Source organism: Odontesthes bonariensis, chromosome 6 (assembly GCF_027942865.1).
Source record: "Odontesthes bonariensis isolate fOdoBon6 chromosome 6, fOdoBon6.hap1, whole genome shotgun sequence".
NCBI classification, from domain to species: domain Eukaryota; kingdom Metazoa; phylum Chordata; class Actinopteri; order Atheriniformes; family Atherinopsidae; genus Odontesthes; species Odontesthes bonariensis.
Genome location: NC_134511.1, coordinates 9,797,004 through 9,822,031, shown reverse-complemented (window position 1 = coordinate 9,822,031; position 25,028 = coordinate 9,797,004). Strand labels below are relative to the sequence as shown.

The 25,028-nt window shown below is 42.4% G+C and overlaps 1 protein-coding gene across 5 annotated transcripts; it reads left to right on the top strand.

Moving 5' to 3' along the window:
- Positions 1-6,102: 6,102 nt before the first annotated feature.
- On the top strand, positions 6,103-24,941 carry rufy3 (RUN and FYVE domain containing 3). 5 transcript variants are annotated; one of them, XM_075467278.1, is made up of 18 exons: positions 6,103-6,668; positions 13,381-13,554; positions 13,860-13,977; positions 14,134-14,235; positions 14,319-14,442; positions 14,890-14,954; positions 16,292-16,357; positions 16,439-16,508; positions 17,274-17,363; positions 17,612-17,695; positions 17,981-18,148; positions 19,642-19,739; positions 20,785-20,904; positions 21,389-21,512; positions 21,611-21,696; positions 21,778-21,805; positions 21,913-21,981; positions 22,904-24,941. In XM_075467278.1, exons 1-18 carry the CDS (start codon positions 6,407-6,409, stop codon positions 23,045-23,047), a joined length of 1,992 nt encoding a protein of 663 aa, XP_075323393.1. In that variant the 5' UTR covers positions 6,103-6,406; the 3' UTR covers positions 23,048-24,941. The 5 variants fall into 5 exon arrangements, with proteins under 5 accessions (XP_075323393.1, XP_075323396.1, XP_075323395.1 ...); XM_075467280.1 differs by having other exon boundaries at positions 6,542-6,672; XM_075467279.1 differs by lacking the exon at positions 6,103-6,668 and adding an exon at positions 10,087-10,794.
- The last annotated feature ends 87 nt before the right edge of the window (positions 24,942-25,028 follow it).

The following is a 25,028-nucleotide window of genomic DNA, read 5'->3' as shown; positions in this document are numbered from 1 at the left end:
TGCAATGATCATGAACATTCTATTCAGAATAGAACTTAGAAAACATATCAAATACTAAAAGTGAGACATTTTACTTTGGCATGAAGAACGTGAGCTCATCTTGAACTTGATGGCAGCAATACGTCACAAAGAGGTTGGGACAGGGGCAACAAAGTGCTGGAAACATAAGTAGCACTAAAAAAGAAGCAGCTAGAGGAACATGTTGCAACTAATTAGGTTCAATAGCAACAGGTCAGTAACATGATTGTGTATACAAAGAGCCCCTTAGAGAAGCAGAGTCTCTCAGTAGTAAAGATGGACAGCAGTTTAGCAAAAAAGAGAAAACATTTCTACAAATTGTGAAGCAATTTGAGAATAAAGTTCCTTAATATAAAATTGGGAACACTGAATATTCCCTCATCTACCGTATGTAACATCATCAAAAGATTGTGATAATCTGGAGACATCTCTGTGTGAAAGGGACCCTGCAAAAATCAATATTAGATGAAAATCACTGCATGGGCTCAGGAACGCTTCCGGAAACACAGTTCAGTGTACCATCCACAAATTCAGGATTTCTTTTTGTAATCATGGACGGCACATCCTCCGGACTAAAAAGGAGAGGAACCATCCGGCCTTTATCTCTGAGAGTATGGGGGTGCATCAGTGCCTGTTGAACTGGCATCTTGAATATCTGGAAAAGCGCCATCAATGAAAGGCATATAAGGGCTTAAGAGCAATATGTTTTCCTTATATCTTGGCATGACTCCTCCATACACTTTTGTGACAAAGACAACAGCAGACCTCAGATCTCAGAAGTTTAAATAAGACCGGTTCCACTAGTTACTCCAAAAAACTCTAATCTGCCACCTAATCTGGAACCGCTCATTTTGATTTTTAGGGATTAGATTTGTACCCACTTCTCTCATGTCAAAAATATGATGACAAAATGAAAATGTTTTTGTGTATAATTACAATGTTTTTTGTGTATAATTACAATATTTTTTTGTTATTCGTTTAAGTCTCCTTTATCTGTGGGCTCAGTTTAGTAGAGGCTGTTGTGTTTCTTCAAACATGTTGAAAAATTCTGTTTCTGTAGGATTTACTTATTTAAAACATGAATGTTTTTCAACAACAATAATTTATCAGTGCCTATTAAAGCCCATTTCTGCAAATAACCATTTCTTAATTACAAATCTACGTTTTTTTTGTATAAATTGTGCGATTCATTGCACATGAACTGCCTGAAAACTTGGAGCAAACACAGCGACACTTCATGGTGTTATAAATTGCTCTGATTTGTTATTCCTCAGTCAAACTCTGCAGCCACGGCTGTATTTACTGTAGCAGTGCACTAAAGTAAATCCTAATGTCAAAAGTGACAATCTTGTGATGTACTAAACACAAAGTTGTTTTTTTTTATTTTCTGGATCTGTCCTGTGTAGAAGATGAGGTACATGGACAAGCCGTTTGCCTTCCTCTTTATCTGTGTCATTTTAACCCGCCAGGCTGCTCTTCCTCTCTCAAGAAAAATAAAGTGTTTTCATCTCACTACTCTAATATCACAGAATACATGCTGTGTCTTGTTGTCTGAGAATTAATGCAAAATCTATCTGATTCATGCAAAAATAACCCCCTTTTACCTTCAGAGTAGAGTCTGAAAAATAAAACTTGTTATATCTTGTTATAGCGATCAAATTAAAGTCCAAGCCCCTCTGAAAACTCGTAGCACATTTCAAACATTTCTACATCAAACTAAAAGTTATTTCATATCTGTTGTAAAATATCTGAGAAAGAAGAAATCACACAAGCCCGTTTCATTTCATCAGTCCAGTGGCGCCTCCTGCTGTCTATTAGAGGCATTACACATTCAGCAGAGCCCCTTTCCTTCATTTGTCGAATATTAATCAGAAGAAAAGTTGCATGTTGTGTTAAACAATCTTGGTCATCATAAACATTGCTGACAAAATTTATTAAGGTATTGCTTCTCCTTGTCTGTAACGACTATTTTAGTCTTTTTCCAAAGATGGAAAATTGACACAAACTGCAGTTACTTAATTTAGCTGTTAACTGTTTGCAGTTAATGCATTCATCTGTGTGTCTATCATCATAATAATTACATAATATCTATTTGAATGAGGCATCCTAATTCTTTTTAGGGAAAAAGCACAACTATTTTACATTGTTTTCCTATTTTGCATGTTTTCCAACCATGAACAGGGTCAAACAACTAAAAATGTCAAAATAATCAGGATGTCATCCAGCAACCTGTGCTATTCATGTACATATTTGTGTGGAATCTCATTTCAAAACTTGTAAACATTCCAAGAGTGAGTCACAATTAAGAGATGCTAAACAAAAATTACAAGACAATTATCTAAGATTTTGAAATATGCAGATGTAGGTATTGAATACTAATTTAGTTTTTCAATACTTTAAAATATTCTATTTGTTCTAAGCAGATTATAACAAGTCATATTTGGTTCTTACACAGTTTAATCAGAAATACAAATCATTTAAACCATATTACAACAAATCACCCCAAACAGAAGTTTCACTTAAGTTATTTGCACATTTAGAATAAATGAGACTCCCTCGTCCTGCTGGGGGACTTCAATGCTCACGTGGGCAATGACAGTGAGACCTGGAGGGGCGTGATTAGGAGGAACGGCCCCCCCCGATCTGAATCAGAGTGGTGTTTTGTTGTTGGACTTCTGTGCTCGTCACGGACTGTCCACAACGAACACCATGTTCAGGCATAAGGGTGTCCATATGTGCACTTGGCACCAGGACACCCTAGGCCGCAGCTCGATGATCGACTTTGTAGTCGTATCGTCGGACTTGCGGCCGTATGTCCTGGACACTCGGGTGAAGAGAGGGGCGGAGCTGTCAACTGATCACCACCTGGTGGTGAGTTGGCTCCGCTGGTGGGGGAGGAAGCCGGTCAGACCTGGCAGGCCCAAACGTATTGTGAGGGTCTGTTGGGAACGGCTGGCGGAATCCCCTGTAAGGAGGAGTTTCAACTCCCACCTCCGGCAGAGCTTCAACCATGTCCCGGGGGAGGTGGGGGACATTGAGCCCAAATGGGCCATGTTCCGTGCCTCCATTGTTGAGGCGGCCAACCGGAGCTGTGGCCGTAAGGTGGTCGGTGCCTGTCGTGGCGGCAATTCCCGAACCCGCTGGTGGACCCCAGTGGTGAGGGAAGCCGTCAAGCTGAAGAAGGAGTCCTATCGGGCCTTTTTGGCCAGTGGGACTCTGGAAGCAGCTGATGGGTACCGACAGGCCAAGCGGAACGCAGCCTCGGCGGTTGCTGAGGCAAAAACTCGGGCTTGGGAGGAGTTCGGGGAGGCCATGGAGAACGACTTCCGGACGGCCTCGAAGAGATTCTGGTCCACCATCCGGCGGCTCAGGGGGGGGAAGCGGTGCACCGTCAACACCGTGTATGGTGAGGGCGGGGCTCTGCTGACTTCAACTAGGGACGTCACGAGTCGGTTGGGGGAATACTTCGAGGGACTCCTCAATCCTACCGACACGCCTTCCGATGAGGAAGCAGAGTTGGGGAGCTCGGACGTGGGGCCTCCCATTTCTGGGGCTGAGGTTGCCGAGGTGGTCAAAAAACTCCTCGGTGGCAAGGCCCCGGGGGTGGATGAGGTCCGTCCTGAGTTCCTCAAGGCTCTGGATGTTGTAGGGCTGTCTTGGTTGACACGCCTCTGCAGCATCGCGTGGACATCGGGGGCAGTGCCTCTGGACTGGCAGATTGGGGTGGTGGTCCCCCTCTTTAAAAAGGGGGACCGGAGGGTGTGTTCCAACTATAGGGGGATCACACTCCTCAGCGTCCCTGGTAAGGTATTTTCGGGGGTACTGGAGAGGAGGATCCGCCGGATAGTCGAATCTCGGATTCAGGAGGTGCAGTGTGGTTTTCGTCCTGGCCGTGGAACAGTGGACCAGCTCTATACCCTCCGCAGGATCCTGGAGGGAGCATGGGAGTTCGCCCAACCGGTCTACATGTGTTTTGTGGACTTGGAGAAGGTGTTCGACCGTGTCCCTCGGGGACTCTTGTGGGGGGTGCTCCGGGAGTATGGCGTGCCGGACTCCTTGATATGGGCTGTCCGGTCTCTGTATGACCGGTGTCAGAGTTTGGGCCGCATTGCCGGCAGTAAGTCGGACATGTTTCCTGTGAGGGTTGGACTCCGTCAGGGCTGCCCTTTGTCACCGATTCTGTTCATAATTTTTATGGACAGAATTTCTAGGCGCAGCCAGGGCGTTGAGGGGGTCCGGTTTGGCGACCTCTGAATCGGGTCTCTGCTTTTTGCGGACGATTTGGTTCTGTTGGCGTCGTCAGGCCGTGACCTTCAGCTCTCACTGGAGCGGTTTGCAGCCGAGTGTGAAGCGGCTGGGATGACCATCAGCACCTCCAAGTCTGAGACCATGGTCTTCGGCCGGAAAAGGGTGGAATGCTCTCTCCGGGTCGGGAATGAGATCCTTCCCCAAGTGGAGGAGTTCAAGTATCTCGGGGTCTTGTTCACAAGTGAGGGACGAATGGAGCAGGAGATTGACAGATGGATTGGTGCGGCGTCTGCAGTGATGCGGGCTCTGCACCGGCCCGTCGTGGTGAAGAAGGAGCTGAGCCAGAAGGCGAAGCTCTCGATTTACCGGTCAATCTATGTTCCTACCCTCACCTATGGTCACGAGTTGTGGGTAGTGACCGAAAGAACGAGATCGCGAATACAAGCGGCCGAAATGAGTTTCCTCCGCAGGGTGTCTGGGCTCTCCCTTAGAAATAGGGTGAGAAGCTCGGTCATCCGGGAGGGGCTCGGAGTAGAACCACTGCTCCTCCGCATCCAGAGGAGTCAGATGAGGTGGCTCGGGCATCTGGTGAGAATGCCTCCTGGACGCCTCCCCGGTGAGGTGTTCCGGGCCCGTCCCACTGGGAGGAGGCCCCGGGGAAGACCCAGGACACGTTGGAGAGACTATGTTTCTCGGCTGCCCTGGGAACGCCTCGGGGTCCCCCAAGAAGAGCTGGAGGAAGTGGCCGGGGACAGGGACGTCTGGGTCTCTTTGCTTAAGCTGCTGCCCCCGCGACCCGATCCCCGGACCAGCGGAAGATAATGGATGGATGGATGGATGGAATAATTTTTTGATATTTTCCACACAGCTCTTCTGTCCTTGCTGTCTTTACAGACCTTAACCCTCAGCATAGGATATTTAACCATACTGATAACGCTTCTCACCTCAATACTATCTGGGATAGTGAACTTCTGAAAGACAAAGATGTCTGTTGCTTTCCACAAACCATTTTTAACACAATTCACCATAAACCAACAACAACGTACATCTTTTCCACCATTAGTAGGGTCACTGTGTGCTTTAATCAAGGTGACAACAAGGCACACACACTGCACTGGGTAAGCATGACTAAAATTAATGTCACAGTTGGGTTATCCCAACAATCTAATCTGGTGCACTGAGGACCTCTAGAGTAGCTCCGAGTTTCCAAGTAGACTCCCAAGCCATGTCTCTGTGGGTGACAAGGTTTTACTATTTAGTTTATTTATTTTCTCTACTGTGGCTCCTTTTATGTCCTCTGGTGAGATTTGAGCAATACAGCATCTTGGACTTATTATAGCAATATCATGAGTTTTCAGGCATCTCTGAGAAAATAAGATACTCAAGGGGACTCTCTTCCCTCATGGTGTTAGCACCTTGCATCCTGTCATCCTGTTCAAACGCGACACTAAATTCGCTTCAAATCTGAAGCTTGAGTTTCAAAACTTAATCACATTTTAACTCCTGATTTGATCTAATTCTATCTATTGTTCTTTTTGCTTTCTTTTTTGTTTAAAATTTAAATCGTGCTTTTTATTTATACTGTTTTAATGTATCTGTAAAGCACTTTGAACTTGCCTTGCCTTGTGATTTACGCGGTCAAACGTTTGAGATAATTATTATCTTTTTTTTTTTAAACTTTATTTCCGGGAAGTGCCAGAAGTTAGCTTTCATGTATTGGAATGTTATGTTAACTAAAAGATAAATCAGAGAATCTCAGAGGATAGAGATGAACCTTGACTCCTTAAGAGTCAACTAATGCCGCAAGGAATCATGGGATTCAAGGATTCAGTTCCGGTCACGAATGTGGTACTAGCGTCACATCTCCCTCCTGGACCGCTGACACAGCGCGTGAACTCTCGCGAAATTAGCACAACAGTCTGAGCAAAATGCTAATACTTAGCAATTTCCGGGTCAGGGGGAGGCCGTAGAGAAGAGGACGAAAGGCGGAGAAATCACTGTAGCGATTTTGGAGTGCACTGACTGACAGGACGGTTGATTGTTTAGCTAAAGGATCGCGGTGCATGGCCGCAGCAGCTATCCGAGCTACATAAGCTGGCTGACCCGCCGGTCACATGAGCAGGATCTGACCGGAGAGAGGATGGCGGAGCGGGATGCGCCCCCGGGAGATGTGCCCCTGCAGTCATCTCCAGAGGTTTCGGAAAGTTGTGAGAAACCAAAATCTGCAGATGAAAACGGACACGTTGACAGCGCAGATGAGATTCTCTCCCCAACATCGGTGATTTACTTCAAGGAGGCTTTAAACTCGTCGAACCTGAGGTTTGGAAAGGCTAGCTCCCTGTCGCCCAGCCCGCTTCGACAGTATGACTTCCAGATTGAAAGAATCGAGTCGAGGCGGAAAAGTAAGTGCGTACCAACTTTTAAAAGTCAATTGTAAATGACACGAACATAATACTTTCCGAAAAATACCTTCTATAGTTTCCATTGCTCCTTGTTTGCTAACTTCCACAAAATAAGACGACTTCCTTCAAAGTTGAATCAAGAACTCTAACGTATCATTCGTGTCATTAAGATGTATTGCACACACTTCATTTCTTTGCCTTGTCGCTGTGTTGTTGTTGTTGTTGTTGTTTTTTTATTACTGTACAGGTGTCAGTCACGAGCTCGCTCTGCCTGTGGGAATAAATGGAAAGCTGCTTTATTTAAACAGGTCCATTTCTCAAAACTTTAGTTTCAGTGTGAAATTGAGCAGACTGACGGAAATCCTAACTTGTATTTCCTGAAACTTGGCTGAAAAGTTCAATTTGCTCTTCTAACATTTGGGTCAAATAAGGGCAACATTTTTTAAGATATAGTATCATTTTATTTTCTTTCTTGTCTGAGTAGTTTTGTCATGAATCTTTCTTTGTCCAGGAAGTGAGCTTCACACATACATGACAAGTCTGTTTGAAACTCATTATTAGTCATTTGGATCGGACATGATGTTGGTGCTGACTTCTGAGCTGTGTTATGAAGTTATTGAATTAATATCCTCACTCCTTGGAATATTAAGAGTTTTCTTTCCTGACATTTTACTGTAAAAGGAACTCATTCATTTAGTTTGTGTCCAGGCCTGTTGCAGTTATTTCCTCCTGACTTGTAGAATCTATATATCACATTTAAGTATAAATAATACGAACATAACCTCAGCCATTTTTGCTGACCCTAATATTGCTTGTTGTGTTGCCTTCCTTGTTTCTTTACAGAAGAATGTTGCCAGCATCAAGCCACAATAGAGTGCCTCTGCCCACCATTAAAGCCTGAGCACTGTGACCGTCTTTCCTTTTTTTTTTTTTTTTTTTAAGCACCTGAGCCTAAAAGAGAGGAAACATGTCCTGAGATACGTTTTGCTTTCATTTCTGGTTGTACTTCTCTGCCAACACGCCCACACACGGTGACTGTGACCCAGGTGAACTGAAATTAATGTTCCTTGAGGTTAACAGACGTGTCTGTTTTTATTTAGAGTTTTCTCCTTTATCCTGCAGCACAGCCTGAACCCTCTCAGACGAGCTTTCTGTTCTTTCTTTAAGGAGTCTTAGTTCTCCAGGCTTCTTGAAGGACATCCCAAAGCTCTTCTTTGGATGTGGGCTGCCTTTTGTTCCGTTCTCTGCCAAGATGATCCCACACTGCTTCAGTAATGTTGAGCTCCGGGCTCTGGGGAGGATTCATCCCTCCATCAGACCTGCTGCCACTGATTTTCAGCCCACTTCTTGTGTCCTTTGGCACAGCTCAGCCTTTTCTCCCTGTTTCCCTTCCTTAAGAACGGATTCTTGACAGCCACCCTTCCATGGAGACCATTTCTGATGAGGCTTCAGTGAACAGTAGATGGATCAGCTGAAGGTCCAGATGCATCTCTCAGGTGCTGTTTCAGGTCTTTGCTGGAGTTTCAGATACTATTCATCTGCTGTACATAGTGTTGTTGGGCCTGACACTATTTTTTTCCTCCACTTGTCTAATTTCCTCAAATCTTTTTTTAAGGACACCCTGCACACCATGCTGAGATATGACAAGTTTCCTGCTAATAGCTGTGTGGAAATCACCCATTTGCAAAATCACTGTCCAGTAAATCTAGTTATCTTTGGCAATGTTGTAGATGCAAATAAAGAAATGGGAATAAAGTATGTATCTTGTGACCATCTACTAGTAACAAATTACCTAAAGATACAACTGAATTTAGTTTTTTGCTAAGTTGTCTGTTTTGTGTAGACACAACACTGGCTTATCCCTCAAGTTATGTGTTTTTTTTTTATGCTTAAACAATCATAGGTCAGAGTTGAATGGCTCAACAAACAAACAACAAAAAAACCCACATTCCTCTGATTATGGTCAGGTGCAAGGACTGAACTGAAAAGGAGTGAAAAAGCTCAAGAACACCTTAAAAGACTACAAAAAAAGCAAAAATCGATAACTTACTGTTTGCTGCCTCTGGCAAATGATATATATCTAACTATTTGCAGTATTATTTACATGTAAATAAGCAGCTTTACACTGGCTGCCTGTCCATCAGAGGATAGACTTTAAAGTTCTGATGCTGGTCTCTAAAGCTCTGAATGGTCCAGGACCAGAATACATCAGTGACCTCCTGAGTCCCAGTATGAACCCCTCAGGTCATCTGGATCCGGTCTTCTATCAGTTCCCAGAGTCAGAACCAGACATGGAGAAGCTGCGTTCAGCCTCTAAGCTCCACATGTCTGGAACAAACTCCCAGAAAGCCTCAGATCAGCTGAAACACTCAGTGTGTTTAAGTCCAGGTTGAAGACACACCTATTTTCAGCTGCGTTTGAATAAAGCTCCAAATCTGAAGCTTGAGTTTTAAAACTTAATCACATTTTAACTACTGATTTTATCTATTGTTCTTATTTCTTTCTTTTTTTGTGTAAAATTTAAATCATGCTTTTTATTTCTACTGTTTTAATGTATCTGTAAATCACTTTGAATCACCTTGTTGTTGAATTGTGCTATACAGATAAACTTGCCTTGCCTAAAAACACGAGACCAACCCTGTTAACTACGTCTTGAAATGCAACCCACAGTCAATGTGTTTTTCTACATTCTGATTAAAAACATTTAATTTGATCTGTTACTCAGCTCCTTCCACGTGGAACTCCTTCCTAAAGCGAGAGCAATGACATACTGGGCTTGCATTGACGTAAAATTCACTCGCTGTAGATTTTACGATTCGACGCAGTTTCTTGAGGTCTTAATGAAACATCTGTGACACACTTTGGTCAAAATATCACAGATCTACAGTAAAACAGCTCATTTTCTGTAATTACTTACTTTACTTTAGTGAAATCTGACAATCAGTTAAACAAGGATATTCAGATTATTCTGTTTTCAGCCCCAGTGACATTTTTGTCTGCATATTAGGTGGTTTGAGAGTTGATAGCAATTTGTTGTCAGTTAGTCTGCTGTAGATGAGTGAAAGAAACAGCCACGGCTCTGCTGTGTGGGTTATTTTGTCCACAACTACAAATATCAGAAGTTTGTTTGGGTTTTTTTGTTTTAAATTTCTTAAATTAAAATTTTTTTTAGACACTTAATATTGTCCCTTTAAAACAGTGGCACCTTTGGTTTTATTCCGCTTCTTGCTGTCTGCTGCAGCCAGCTCAGTAATTGCATTGTCAGAGAACAGGCCTCTGTCTCAGGTCCGAGGGATGCTGTTAATGCATAAGAGACAGCTGAGTCCTCTGCTGCATCATTAGCTTTGGTTGGTTTCTCTGGGGACCCCCCCCTCACCCGATCTTTTTCTTACGCATGCACCATCTGCTCACGTGACAATGTGTTGCTGTGCCCAGCACTACTGTCAGCCATCTTGGTCAACACCCACCCAGTGCATTCACTGCGGTGCACAGGCAGTCCAATCAGAGCGAACGGGTGCTAAGCCGACCGGAGGAGGGCTGTGATTTTCACCGCGGTGCTCTGTTGCATTTCAAGTCCCCAGTCTGCTCAAAAGGGATAGCGAGAGGTTGAAGAGGAGGAGGAAGAGGTGGAGGAGAGGGGAGGGCTGCCCTTCTCAAGACAGCAGCGGATTTCACTCAGTTGTAGCATGGAGGAGAAGAGGATGCAGGCATAGAAGGAGGAAAAGCAGCACCCTTTCCAGACACCTGCCGAAAGCTGCTGTGGGCCTTCCCCATCTTGGCTTTTTGTTTTCCCCTCTTGTGTTGGTCCTCTCTTAGTTCCTCTTCTTTCTGACTTAATCTGGGGGGCGGGGGGGAGTTTGGCCTTCGCTGGCTCCCAGAACAAAAGCTGCTACGCCTTTTTTTTTCTCTCGGTGGTGCTGATTTTCACCTGACAAAAGCTGAGTCATCATGTCTGATCTGACGCCTCAGGGCGAAACCCCGACTCCCACCACAGACAAGATCACGCAGGCCGCCAGAGAGACCATCTATCTGTGCAACTTTCGCGTCTCCGTCGATGGCGAGTGGCTCTGCCTTCGTGAGCTCAACGACATCTCGCTCACCCCCGACCCAGAGCCGGCCCATGAAGGTAACCTGATCGATCGGCCTAGGAGATGTGTGATTTTCTGTCAGGGTGTGGTTCCACACGGGTCACAAGATGCCACATGTTCCTCACAGTGACCCGTGATAACGTGTCCTGTTGGAGCTGTGTCATGATGGATTTCATGGGTTTGATGTTCCTGAGTTACGCAGCAGCATGACGCCACTTGTAAATAAGACAGGGATTGGCAGCGAAGCAACCAGGAAGTGCTACTTTTGTTGTGAAGCTTCATTAGCTGGTAAATCAAGTATTCGGTTGAAGAGATATTTGCTTTCGGCTGTGCTGTGGCAGCTAGATGGCAAAGATAGGTATGTGTGTTGATTTCTGCATAAACATTTATTTACGTGTTGCAGTGAGCCTTACTTTAAACAGACGTCCATAGATAGATGCTGTATTTTTATGCTTCGAAAATGATTTCATGCACATTTTCATCTCCTTGTCTTGTGTTCTCCCAGTACAGATCAGGTTTCACAATTTCCTGAAAATAATTTTTTTTTAACCAAACAACCCTGCAGCACTTACACCACTTAAGTGTCCACTATGATAATATTACAGACAACCATTAACAGATGTCAAGCCATCAACACACTGTGATCGCTCTCTGCTTCCTGTTTACGTTGTTAGGGTTGATTAAACAGGGACTGAATTTTGCTTTGACTAGTTTCTCCCCATCAGGATAACTTGATGCACGTGTTTTGCCATGTTTATCTTTTTATATTTTATTAGTTGTCTGAAATGACATTTTATTTATGCAAAACTGTCAGATTTTCTTTGTGCTGACACGTGAAAACATCAAAATTTAGTCATGCTATTAGGTGGTTCTGTATGACAATTGTTGTGTTGTATGCGTTCCACACTCTACACGAACTCTGCGATGAACTATCAGTTCGATGCACCAGAGAAATAAGCGTCAAGACGTAGCTTCCTTAGAGCTTTGTTGCTAGGTGGAGGTGTGTTACCGGGGTAACCTGTCAACAATATGTCTAGTGCATCTGGCAAAGTGACAATAATTTCCCAACATTTCTGTCAGCGCAGTGTCCATCTCTTGTATTCAGGAATATTCTCCTGGAACTTCAGTGCTGCTTCTGGCTTTACTAAATGGCAGCCAGTAACTACAACCCCCAGTTTTTTTTAAAGTTGACACGCTGTGTCGCAAACAAATGCTTAAAATGAGACATTTTACTGTTTCATAGAAATATGAGCTGATCTTGAAATTGACTACCACAACAGGCCATGTTACCACTGTGTGGTATCCCCTCTTCAAAATTTGGAGACAAGGTTTTTTTTGTTTGTTTGTTTACAGATTCCTGGATACTCGACTCAACTCAAACTTTATTTATAAAGCCTTTTAAAACAGCCGTGGCTGAAACAAAGTGCTGTACATGAATAACAACACGAAGAATAAGGCATAAAACATAAGAACAATGTAAAAACGATAATAAACAATAACAAAATTATATTTGCTCACCTTTACTTCTGAGAGACTCTGCCTCTCTAATGTGCTCTTTATGTACCCAGTTATGTGGCTGACCAGCTGTCAGTTAACCTAATTAGTTGCAACATGTTCCTCCAGCTGTTTCTTTGTAGTATCACTTAATTTCCCAGCCTTTAGTTGCAGCTGTCCCACCTTTTTTGAGACATCTTGATTAAGTCGTCTTGAGTAATTGATGTCTAAATGTCACCACAGCCTACAGACTATTTTTTTGAGAAGGGCAGAAAATGTATAATTAGTTAACCACAACAAATACCTATATTCATGTGGTTGTTGCTGTTTTGTGTAATGTGGAAAGCATATTTCTTTTTCTTAATATGATTTCCATATATGATTTAACATCATTTTTGGTGGTTGACTGTGAAGGGGTCTTCAGTGGCTGATCGGATTATTTAAAGAGCAAGGTGGCTGATATAAGGAACAATCTAAAATAAGAGAGTCTTATTATTGTTAAACCTTTATTGATGCTGGAAAAAAAAAAGACTCCTGTGCAGGACAAACAGCAGCACACTCCATCAGTATAAACAAAGCAATGACAGCAACATGAAAAAAAAAACATTAATAATGTAACTAATTGTTGCATGACAGCCTAAAACTCAGCTAAAAGCCTCCCAGTGTTAAATGTTGACATGAATAATGGAGAAGGCAGGGATGTCCAGAAGGATCATAAAAAGAGTTAAGTGATGCATTTATTAGAGTTGGAGTGTTTTCTTCTATTTCGAGGCTTTTTGTTGTTTTATCTTAAAATGTGGGAAAGGTTTTGCTGTCTTTAGCCTCAAAGTTTTCTCACTGGAAGCATTTATTTTAGTGACGCATCATTTTTGATCTTTATCCCCAAGTTTTTTTTTTTCCATATATTGTTCTATGGAGGCTTTATGAAACCGCCATCACTTTTACTTCTTATAACACACAGAGCTGTCTCTTTGGACACCACCTGAGACATTCCTGCTGTGAAACAATGACATATATCGTTACTTTGAGAATTTTAAAAAGCCTTTTCATGCCTCCGTGTCATTTGTAGCCTTGGCCAGAGGCGTTGGGTTTTTGTAATTGAAATTCACACTTTTCTTCCTCGTTTCTAGATCCCAAGGATCCGATTGCCATCGAAAGGCTTAACTTGATGAACATGGCCAAACTGAGCATAAAAGGCCTGATTGAGTCTGCTCTCAACCTGGGACGCACACTTGACTCTGACTATGCACCCCTCCAGCAGTTCTTTGTCGTGATGGAACACTGTCTTAAACACGGGTTAAAAAGTACGTCTACAGAATTTCTAACGTAAAAACTGTTTATCTGCTTTTATGGGATAATATGATTCGATTTGCCTCATAATGCATAATGCATTCCAAATCTACTGCTTTGGAAACTCTAGAGAATGTGTACAGTCATATTATTTTTAAAAGCTTCCATTATATTCCAACCAACAGAGGAGATTTTAAAAGGGTTCAAAGGAAACTTTCCCTTCCAAAGTCCAGAAGGCAGCGCATGCTCGTTTGTTGTGTACAAGTGTGAATGCCTCAATTCCACAAAATGGAAAAACAAACTGTCTGCCAATCATCAGCTAAGAAGACCTTCCTGGGGCAGAACAAGTCGTTCTGGGGGGCGTTGGAGCTGGTGGAGAAGCTGACACCTGAGGCGGGAGAGATCACAGCCAGCGTGAAAGACCTGCCCGGCCTCAAGTGAGTGTCTTAATCACTGCCATAGAGAACACGCTTCCAGTAAGATTATACTGATGTAACGCAGATTTATTGAAGTTTTTTTTTTTTAAAGCCCAGTCCAGAAAATAGCAGCTATAAGTTTCACATTTAAGTTCAACCTTTTGCGTTTGATGTCAGAACCCCTCTAGGAAGAGGACGTGCCTGGTTACGCCTGGCCTTGATGCAGAAGAAGCTCTCTGACTACATGAAGACAATCATCAACAGAAAGGACCTGCTCAGGTGGGTTTGCTTAAGCTCTCTGGCATCTAGAATAACTTTTTCTGTGTTTTTCTGGGCTCACAGCACTTTGCTCCTTTCTTCAGCGAATTCTACGAGCCGAACGCGTTGATGATGGAGGAGGAGGGCGCTGTCATCGCTGGGCTGCTCGTTGGGTTGAACGTCATTGATGCCAATCTGTGTATGAAAGGAGAGGACTTGGACTCACAGGTTGTTCTTTTTTCGCTTTCAGTTCCACCTTTTCACGCACATGAAATACTGAAACGAAACGGGTCTTTTTAAGCAGGAGGGAAGGTGTTTTCGATAGCAGGACATATGGGGGTGAAGATGGGAACCTGTGTACTTTTAATGCTTCTTCTTACATGTTAAAATGTTCCACACTGCAGATTCTAAAACAAAAAAAAATGCTGTTTTTACCTTCATTGCTCCAGTTTCAGTCACATTTTTAAATCTGGTCAGGAAACTGTAATAAGGCCAAAGGAGGAGGATGGGCGGGAAGCCAGTTTCTCATCAGCATTCTAGAAGTGTTATTGTAGGACGGTGAAGTGAAACCTCTTGTTGATTTGAGGCAAAGCTGCCTGCTGATATATTCAAATAAGATTAATGACATACTTGCTCCTTTTTCTGTTGCCTTGGCTTCTGTTGTTTGCTCTGCAGGTCGGTGTGATTGATTTTTCAATGTACCTCAAAGACGGTGGACACAGTAGCAAGAGTGCAGAGGGGTGAGTGGCCCCTCCTGATCAAAAGTATTTCTTCTGCTGTTCTCCTGCTCCTGTTTTTTTTTTTTTTTTTTAAGACATTCAGCCCTGTTCAACTGTACGTCTCCACATGCAACCAACAGTTGCAGGAGTTGCAGGTCTGCTTTTGTCACTGCAAAAGGCCAAATTAGCTTAAGTAACCTGAACATTGATATTATAGATTCAGACATTTATGTATTTTATGTCTGCTTTAATCACACAAATTGTGTTTTTTAAACGCTGTGGGAGAAACTGATTTGTGATGCTGCAGAACTTTCTGTAAACCCACCTCTGCTGATGTAAGACCGATCTGCAGTTATCATTCTGAAGCAGTCTCGAAATGTGAAGAAAAACCCAGAAACACTCTGCATGTTGACTCTGCTTAGTGACTTTACTGCCTGTAGTACATGTATCAATTGTGCACTTCTTGTAATCTGCTAAAACATTCTCCTTTGTTCATAAACTTTCCATCTTTAGTTCTGCTTTGTTTTATTAAAATACTAGTTGGGAGGGCCAGAAATGTGATGGGGATACGTAGGTTTCTCTTTGACTGAAGCATCAAATCACATGCTGAGTGCATCCTGAGTGGACTTGGAGCTCTGTAATTGTGATCAGATCAGCAAGGCTCATGTAAATACCACGTTTAAACAAGGCCTCCGTTAGTTTTATTCTTAAATCTTGTTTCTGGTAGCATGGAGGTTTCTGTCTGCGTTGCTCTCACCAGCCAGAGCGAAGGATTTTGAGTATTCAACCAACTCAAACAGATGTTCGCGCAGACCTCCGAAATACCTCACGGCGCTTAGCCCTGAGAGATGACAATACTTATATGTTGAATACTGATTTATTAAAAGGCAATGTGAGATGAAGGGGCTGAAAAAAAAAAACGAATTTCATCACAAAGAGGAGCAATCACCAAAAAATGATTTAAAAAAGATGATTTAGTATTGGTGAAAAGCACACAGCATAGTAGGACTTTTGTTAACTCTAAGTTTGTTATGATCTCTAAGTTTTGTAAGACAGAGAAAAGAGTGCATAAAAGTGACAGATTAACCTAAGTGATGCCATTATTTTCCAAATTAGATACTAGATTGTGTCTTAAATGTCATCATTTTGTATGACCAACAGCCCAAAGCCTGAACATATTAAATTGAAAAATTAAAGTAGAAAATGTTGCCATTGAGATGCTGGATTTGTCAGATGTTTGTGCTCTAAATTTATCCTTAAGCTGTTAGTATGAACATAAACCGTTGTGATTAATCCTAATCGATAAGTTTAGAGGGATTCATCAGCACAGCTGACGACATGATTCCGTGCTCTTTCAGCGACGGTCAGATCACAGCGATCCTGGATCAGAAGAACTACGTGGAGGAGCTGAACAGACATCTGAGGTTTGTCCGCTCGGTCGGCTCGCTTCACTCTCTTCATGTTGAGCTTCACGGCTCACGTGGTTCCTTTTTTTCTGTTTGCAGTGCATCCGTAAATAACCTCCAGGCCAAGGTGGACGCTCTGGAAAAGTCCAACACGAAGCTGACAGAGGAGGTGAGCCTTCCAGTTTTGTCTAATTAGGGAAAGAAAACAAAAAAGGCAGCTGCAGGTACTTTTTATTAGGGACCAAGCAGTGAAACTGCCTTCTTTCTTTCTTTCTTTCTTTCTTTCTTTCTTTCTTTCTTTCTTTCTTTCTTTCTTTCTTTCTTCTTATTCTTTGCAAAAGGTGCTCGAAACTCATGACATTTTGCAAGTACCAACTGCCAGTCGACGACATGAAAGAATCTACACTTTATATTTTCGGGAGTCGCTCAATGACTCTATAGCGCCCCGAACGATACATAAAAATGGTCCCCGCATTGGGGTTACTTTTGCGTTGGACGACAAAATTCGGTACACTCATTCATCATGCCAAGACGCACAAAAAAGTCTCATGCCGCCATGGTCCCACGTCCACAGGAAGGCGGCCATTTTGGATGGAAAGTGCGTGTTCGTGCCATTTTTAAATTCATTTTAGGGAACTTTTCTGATATCCAAAAGTACCCCAATACAAAATTCAAAATGGGCTTCACTCCAACTTTTAATTTTAATTATTTTTTTATTATATTTATTTATTTTTATTTATTTTATTTTTATTATTGTTTAAAATTATATAGCTGTTTTATGTTTTTTAATTTATTCTTGTATTTTATTCTTTTAATTTCTTTGTTTTTTATTTTTCTGTACAACACTTTGGTCAACTGAGGTTGTTGTAAAGTGCTTTATAAATAAAATTGGATTGGATATTCAGAGATGTTTTGTTTACTTTTGACTCTGCAGCTTGCAGTGGCAAATAACAGGATCATTACTTTACAAGAAGATGTGGAGAGAGTGAAGGAAGAGAGCTCATATCAGATGGAATCTAGGAAGGTGAACACATTTATCTTTGACTCTTTTTTTATATTTCTACCATTAAATGTAAATCAATCCAAACTTGAGAGCCTCAGAGCCCACCAAGTTTTCAGACTTTATTGTTTTCTATCTTCATAACTCTTGAAGTAGTATTTATTGTTGAAAGATCAAAGATTTAATCATCATGACAGCTCAAAGAGAAGTTAATTATCTGTACAAAATACTGTTGCCCTGTAATGAAAGCAAACATTCCTGTTTTCCCTCAGGCGTTGAGAAGTGATTCAGCTGCAGAAGGACAAGTGTTGGGTGAAACACGCAAGCAGCTCAAAGAGGAAACTTTGCTTCGATTGGTGCGTTTCAGGTTCTTCCTTGTGTGTAAAACGGTGTAACTCTGCTTTGAAAAATAGTTTTATGTTTTATCTATGTTGTATTTGCTTTTAATGATCTGTGTTCATTCAGGTACATTTTTATCTGAATTTATTTCTTCTTTATTGGGAGAAAAATGGAATTGAATGTGCAAAAAAAAAAAGAAGAAGTCTTTCCTTTTAAGCCACACAAATAATCGCAGCCCTCTCTACAGTTACAACCAAGATCTGTGTTTTTCTCACGGACTCTGGGGGTGGGAATCTGTGCAGGATGTGGAGAGGGAGCTGGAGGTGCAGATCGGGATGAAGCAGGAGATGGAGCTGTCCATGAAGATGCTGGAGAAAGACATCTGTGAGAAGCAAGACGCTCTGGTGGAGCTCAGACAGCAGCTGGAAGACCTTCGTGCCATCAACCAACAGCTTAGCCACAAGTCACAGGTGGGGCTGCGCTTTTGTTCGTACAGATTCAGTGTTTGCGTCCACTTTTGAACTGTGGCGCTGTAGATTGAAATGTCTTTGCAGTTCATATCTCACAAGTTACTGTGGCAAATTAAATTAAAAGTTGCTTACAAGATAGAAAATGAAGAGGATGCATACATCAGCAGTTCAGAGTCGTGCAGGTCTTAAAGGGTTTCAGATTAAATGGATGTAAGCACACATGAAAAAATAGTATGAGACTCCAGCTAGAGCTTCTGTTTGAATCGCATTATTTTATGTGAAACGGAGCGGTGGACATTAATCAGTCCTCATGATGTAAAGAAAAAAACATCAGTGAAATTGTCAGCTGTTGATTTCTTCAAATTCTGTCCAACTGAATTATCTGACTTAGACTCTAACTGACTCTGGTATTGAATTTCTTTCATGTTGCTGATCTAAAGGGAGTTGGTGACGATATCATGGTCCGAGGCAATGGTTGCTATATTTTCTTTGGCACAGCCCTGAACTGAACACTCACACACTTTAAGGCGTGCTTCTTAAGGTGTGTCTGTGGTCCCACTATCAAAGTGTCAAGTGGTCGCAGACTTTTTAACACCTTTAATGAGCCCAGGCACGTTTGCAGGCTTTTCTAATTGTCGAGTAAACTCACTCAAAATGTTCCCAAACCGTGTGTAGATGGAGTGAGGAAGGAAGAAAAAGTCACACTCCAGTATTTCCTCGGACCGCCTTTAGCTCTGATTACTGCACGCATTCGCTGTGGCATCGTTCCAACAAGCCTCTGCAATGTCACAATTATTTGCGTGTGTGATGACGGGAGAGTCGGACCGCTGCGCACAGTCTCTTCTCCATTAAATGTAAATCAACCCAAACTTGAGAGCCTCAGAGCCCAACAAGTTTTCAGACTTTATTGATTTCTATCTTCATAACTTCACACCGTTAATGAGCCTAGGCACGTTTGCAGGCTATTCTAATTGTCGTGTAAACTCACTCAAAATGTTCCCAAACCATGTGTAGATGGTCTCTTCTCCAGCACATCCCAACGATTCTCAATGGGGTTCAGATCAGAACAGAAACAGAACAGATTAGCGTCTTTTCCACGACCGCAGGATGTGTCTTCTGAAATGGTTGTTTAAGAAATGAGAAGCCGCTGACTGCATCAGTTAGGGTTAAATACCTTCATCCATAATCATCCATGCAGTAATTATCCAATGGGAGGCTCTTACCTATTTGCTTGGGCTTAAATCCAGGTTTTTTGTGAACAAGCAGTGTATAAAGAACACAGCTGCGTCTACCTGCAGTAACATTACTGCTCGATCTACAGCAGCAGCAGTAGTGTTGTAAACTTCTGTCCTAAGGCTTCGTGTTCCTTCTCTGTGTGCCGGTTAATCTCCTGAATTCACCCCAGTTAAAATGTCCTTTTTTTTCCCACGTTCGAATACTAAATAAGTGTTGATGAAGGAGCACATCTGACTGACCTGTCTCGTCCACCTCAGAGCGCAGATGCCAGCTCTAAACAGAAAAATGAAGTCATCGCTCGCCTGGAGGAGAAAATAAACCAGATGTCAGGGACCGTAAAACAGCTGGAGACCAGGTAAGGACTGCTCTGGTATTTAGTTATGGTGTTTTTTTTCATGGAAGTGTTGACCTGCTCAAACTTCTCACTGTCATGTCATGTTTTTTCCCCTTCCTCTACTTCCATTCTCTTTATCTTTTTCCCCATCATTTGTTGACCTATTGGTTCTCAACTAGTGAGAAGCATTTGGTGAAGCAGGCCAGAAACCTGAGCTCCGCAGCAGGGAAGCTGCTGCAGCCGCCGCAGTAGCTCCATGCTCTCAGAAACCTGATAACAAACATACAACCCTGCCTAATATAGACATAACCAGGATAGGATGTTATCTTTTCTGTACAACGCCCCTTTGTTGTTGATGATGAAAATAAAACTTCTTCCCACCGCCTCTTGCAGTGGCTCTCCAGCTTCAGCTTTTAGTGTGGACCCGATTGATCCTCTTAGCTGCCCTTAATCCTAACGTTATCAGCCAGATGTGTTCGCCACGTCAGGTTCATACTTTGATTTAATCATCAAACTATCCTGCTACACGAGGAGAGTAGATGGCTTGGCGTCTGAAGGTCTGACAGATTTGACGTGCCAACAAACCTTTACGTTTAGGGGGGGGGTAATGTTGTTCCAAAGAATTCGGCTCCTTCCACGGACTCTTCTTTTATATTTTCAGCCAACAGAGACTGATAATTAAAAAAGTCTGAGTGGATGTTTTAGGGCCGATTATACGAGGGGTTTGTTGTCATTGGATGATCCGCATGCAAATGTCGAAAGCCAACACAGGAGGAAGATTAAGTGAGAAGGGCAAAATTAATTTATTAATTTTGAATTGTCTGTGAGCATAACATTGGTGTAAACTGTAGTTATCATTAGGCTAATAAAACAATAAACAAAACTCAGCCTGCTTCATCTTCTTTAAAGTTTAGCCTCTGTACTCTTTTTGGGTTTTTTTCCCCCCTCATCCTTCTGGTTTTTTTTTAATTTGAGTTTTTCGTTGGCATCTCCTCCTAATCATGTTTGTCTTCATCGAGTTTTCCTTTTGCCATAAGTTTGTTGTAACCCGCTCACCCCAAACCAGATGCAAACGGGCCGAGAGGGAGCGGGACCTGGCTTTAGAGGCCAACCGGCTCTTCAAACAGGAGTTTGGAGACAAAATCGAGAGCCTGCAGGTGGAGGTTGAGCAGCTGAGGAAACACAGGTAAAGTCTGAGGAAAATGAATTCATTTATCTGTGTCAAAGAGGGGCTTTGTTGTTCACACGCATTGGGTCATTACCATAAACCTCCATCGTAGTGTATAATGATGCAGTCCCTCATACAGCAGCCTGCTGTGAGGAAAACACGCCAACTGTGATATTGTTCTGCCTTTTTTAAATCAAACACAAGAGAAACAGGGTACTGAAAGGAGGATCCAACATTTCTGGTTCCAAAGACAGCGAAAAAACTATGTGATTTATTATGTGAAAGGTAAGTGAAAGTAACCCACCAGACCACACAAACGGTGGCTACAGCAGCTGCCTGGGACAGCAGGAAGTTGGACCAGGCAGAGGCAGTGCAAACATTTACAACAATTCCCTCTGAACCTCAGCCTTTGTTCCCATTCATGAGGCAGTTGGAATATTTTTAGAACGCTTTAATCTGTGTCCTCTCCTGCGTCTTTGCTTCATCATGGTCTCCGTTTCAGGTCTAGTCTGGAGCAGGAGTTGAGAAAAGAGCACGAGCGGAAGAGTGAGCAGCATCTCGGCACCACACCCACACAATCCAGCACCGCTCGCAGGGACATGAGACTCCCAGAGAGCGCGCCCAAGGTCGGTCTCTGCTCACGTTTACCAAAGTAAAGAGTGCGGGCCAAGACAGGGCCCTCAGCTTCATCTTAGGACGTTTTGTTTTGTCTTTTTTCCAACAGCATCTCCCAGAGCCGCCGTCAGTCAAAAGAGAGAATGAGCAGTCACAGAGTGGACAGGAGGACAAAAGCAGCCTGAGCTCCAGCTTGTGAGTCCACAGATTACAGACTCTGTTTTAAAAGTTGGTGAAAAAAGACTGACTGAAATGTCTCGTCTCGCTTCTGTTAAGGTCCCTGTCACATCATGAGGATGAGCAGGTGAGGCTTTCACTTCATTTGCTGTGCTAAAAGGTTACTAACACTTTGGTGGGGATAGTTTTTATTACACGGAAATATCCATCAAATGTTTCCGTTTTCTTCTTCAGGAAGAGGAGATCAGTCAGCCTTCCATGTGTACGATGTGTGCAGAGGAAGACTCTCTCATGAAGACAAAGGTAGAAACAGTGTGTGTGTGTGTGTGTGTGTGTGGGGGGGGGGGTTACAGTGTCAATAAACTCAGAATGCAATGCAAAATGATACAAATCATTTTTACCTTTTAATGTCAAAGACAATATGTGAAAAGTCAACTTTTTTTTGCTCATTTTGAATTTATAGCCAGTAACTTCAGGCAAATTCAGCTTAAACAGACAAATAATTGAGTGAGAGCAGCGCTATTAAAATACACTTAGACTTTACTGGTGTTATAAAAAATAAAAAAAATAGGGCTATAATCAAACAATAGGCCTGTTTGATTCTAGTTGAGTGTTTACCATCTGGAGTGATTTGAAGCTCCATTTGGTATGATTTCGGTCAGCACCTGGACCTGTTTACGTTAGAGCCGAGCTGATGTAATATGAGCAGAACGGGATTTGTCTTGCTGGATAGACGAGGCCCCTCCTGAAGACCATGTTTTGCTTCAGCATCAATGGTCCCTTCACAGATGTGCAGGTTAAAAATGCGCCTGTATACCTTCTGGATTTCTGAATCAGTTCTACAGATGTAGTTTCTACATTTTCTCTCACTGCATGGTAGTGTTCACACCTCCATTCGTGTGATTTCCACCGCACAGCAGTGTCTATGTTCAGTGCAGTGCAAACTGAGGGGAAAATTCTTTGTGACTTCGTGTTGACTAAATATTTTCCTAAACGGTTCATTTATTCACCCACCCAGTGTTTCCATCTTTACTTCTCAAACTGTTGCTGGCATCAAACTCAAAACGAGTATAATATCGGTTAAAGTCAGTCGATTCTGCTTTTATCTACATTTTACACAAGGAAACAAGGATTTTGCAGAGGAAGTGTGTTGCAGGGATGTTTTATAACAAAAAATGTGTCGCGTTCGACTTGAACCAGGTCTGTTTTTTCACTCTTTGTCCAGAAACAGTGTAAGAACTGCAGCGGCATCTTCTGTGAGAGCTGCGTGTCCAACGAGCTGCCGCTGCCCTCCTCCATTCTGCCTGAGACGGTGTGCGCCGCCTGCTACTCGCAGTTACTCCAGCAGTACGCTTCAACGCCACCATGAAGGCTCGCGGTGATGAGACACTTCGGGCATAGAGGCATTGATCTGTAAAACTGGCACTGCAAGAAAAGCACTTTGTGACTTCATGGCGTGAAATGTCATGAAAGTTCTGAGCTCTGTGGGATGTTTTGGTCACTTTCAGCCAGCGGTGTCCAATCGTGTGCGGGGTGCTGCTTATATGTGGGTTTTTATTAGAAGTACATAGCGCTGCAGCCATTTTAGTCCTCTTTTCTGGTTTACAGTGTGTTTATTAGTGAATTTGGCTTCTGTGGTTGCTCTTAAACTAAAACCTGCGTTCACATAGCTGAAAAAGGCACTTTGTTTAAACCATCTCATTCATTGGCACGTTTTGAAGCTGACCATCCTGCACGTCCATGAAGCTGGAACAAGGTTTAACTGGCATTCTTTTACGCTCACTTTTAAGAGATTTTAGGAAGAACTGGATTTTTGTGTCAGTATTTTGTGCCTCGGCTGTGCTCCTTACAGATCTGGTTATGATCTGTTGGAGCATGCGTGACTTTGGACATTTTTTCTTTTTTCTTTTTAGAACTGACATCGCATTCAGGGAAAGTCTGACGCTCTCAACACTTTTGACCAAATCTAATCATGTCAAACATTTAAGCATTTTGGTGAGGATTGTATGTAAAGAGCTTTATACTTGGTATATAAAATAAATGTTGGTTTATTTCTCTTTGTCAGAAAATTGAGTCCGTTTCGCAGAATGTAAGCGAAATATTTAAGTCTTGTGACATTGTTATAACTGAAATCCTAGTTATACCCGAGCTTTATATCTAGTGTCCTCGCAGTATTGATGTCAGTATTTGATGGAGAAATCATCCTAGAAACCTGACAAACTTATTTACCTTTAAGAGTTGGAGGAGAAATTGATCCCTTGCTCATGTCTGAATGTTTCAATAAGATTGGGACCTTTAGCTTAGCATAAAGACTGGAAACAGGAGCAGCTACAGCTTACAAAATATAGCAGCCACACTAACACACAGATGTAAATTAGTGTGGACCTTCTGAGTTCGTTTCCATTAAGCTTTATCAAGCAGCACAGACCAAAAATGCTCTGGAAGCAGTTGGATAGACCTGCAACCAATCAGAGCTTTAAAACCTGCGATGTATCCCACAGGAACATCCTTCCTCTAACCTTTAACCTGACAGGCTGGCTATGAATGGTTGCAACTGGGCAGTGAAGACCAGTTGGAAAGCTCTTTGAAGGACCAGAACTGGTCTGCCCAAGCAAAGGAAATTTAAGTTGTCAGAACTGCTAAAATAGTAATAAGCTTACAACACATCATTTTTGTTTTAAGCTACAGAGAAAGCTAAAATTTAAGTAATGGTGTATAGTGTGAGAAACTGAAATGAGCTGAAGGCTGTTTAGTGCTGGAAACTCCACCGAGTTACTGTTCAGAGGCCAGAGACGGTTTGTTTTTCATCCTAACATGTCAGCTAGTGTGATTTGAATGAGCTGGCAGGTGGATTTTGCTTTTGTTGACAGAGCCAAGCCAGCTGTTTGCCTCTGTCTTCATGTTCAGTTGAGCCAGTTAATGTAAACTGATTTTACAAATCCAGAAAAAAAGGCTGTAAGTTTACAAAGCTGAATACTCTTGAGTAGATTTTTTTTTTTTTTTTTTTTTTTTTTTTTTTGCTGCTTCTGTTCTGCATCAGTTAGAAGAAGCATTAACACAATGAGGTTGGGGGGAAAAAATAATTAAAATCCAGCATGTGCAACATCTACACCAGTTTGAAATGCTTCGCTGGCGGGTTTGACGTGGGCACAGCTGCTATTTTCATGTGTTGTTCATTCACTGAAACGAGTTAAAGCTTTAGTCTGTTTGGCATGTGACATGGAACTGCTTCTGAGATCAACAATAAACGTTATCCGACTTTACGTGTACGACTGTTATTTTCATCTTTAGCAGGATCCAGGAGCACGAAGAGCTTCTTTTTGTTTTGTTTGACCCAAAGGTCCAAAGAT

Coding starts and splice junctions, on each gene's coding strand:
- rufy3 (XM_075467278.1), top strand. CDS start 6,407: ATGGCGGAGCGGGATGCGCCCCCGGGAGATGTGCCCCTGCAGTCATCT. Junction 14,443..14,889: donor GAGAGGACTTGGACTCACAG/GTTGTTCTTTTT, acceptor TTTGCTCTGCAG/GTCGGTGTGATTGATTTTTC. Junction 17,364..17,611: donor ATCAGATGGAATCTAGGAAG/GTGAACACATTT, acceptor GTTTTCCCTCAG/GCGTTGAGAAGTGATTCAGC.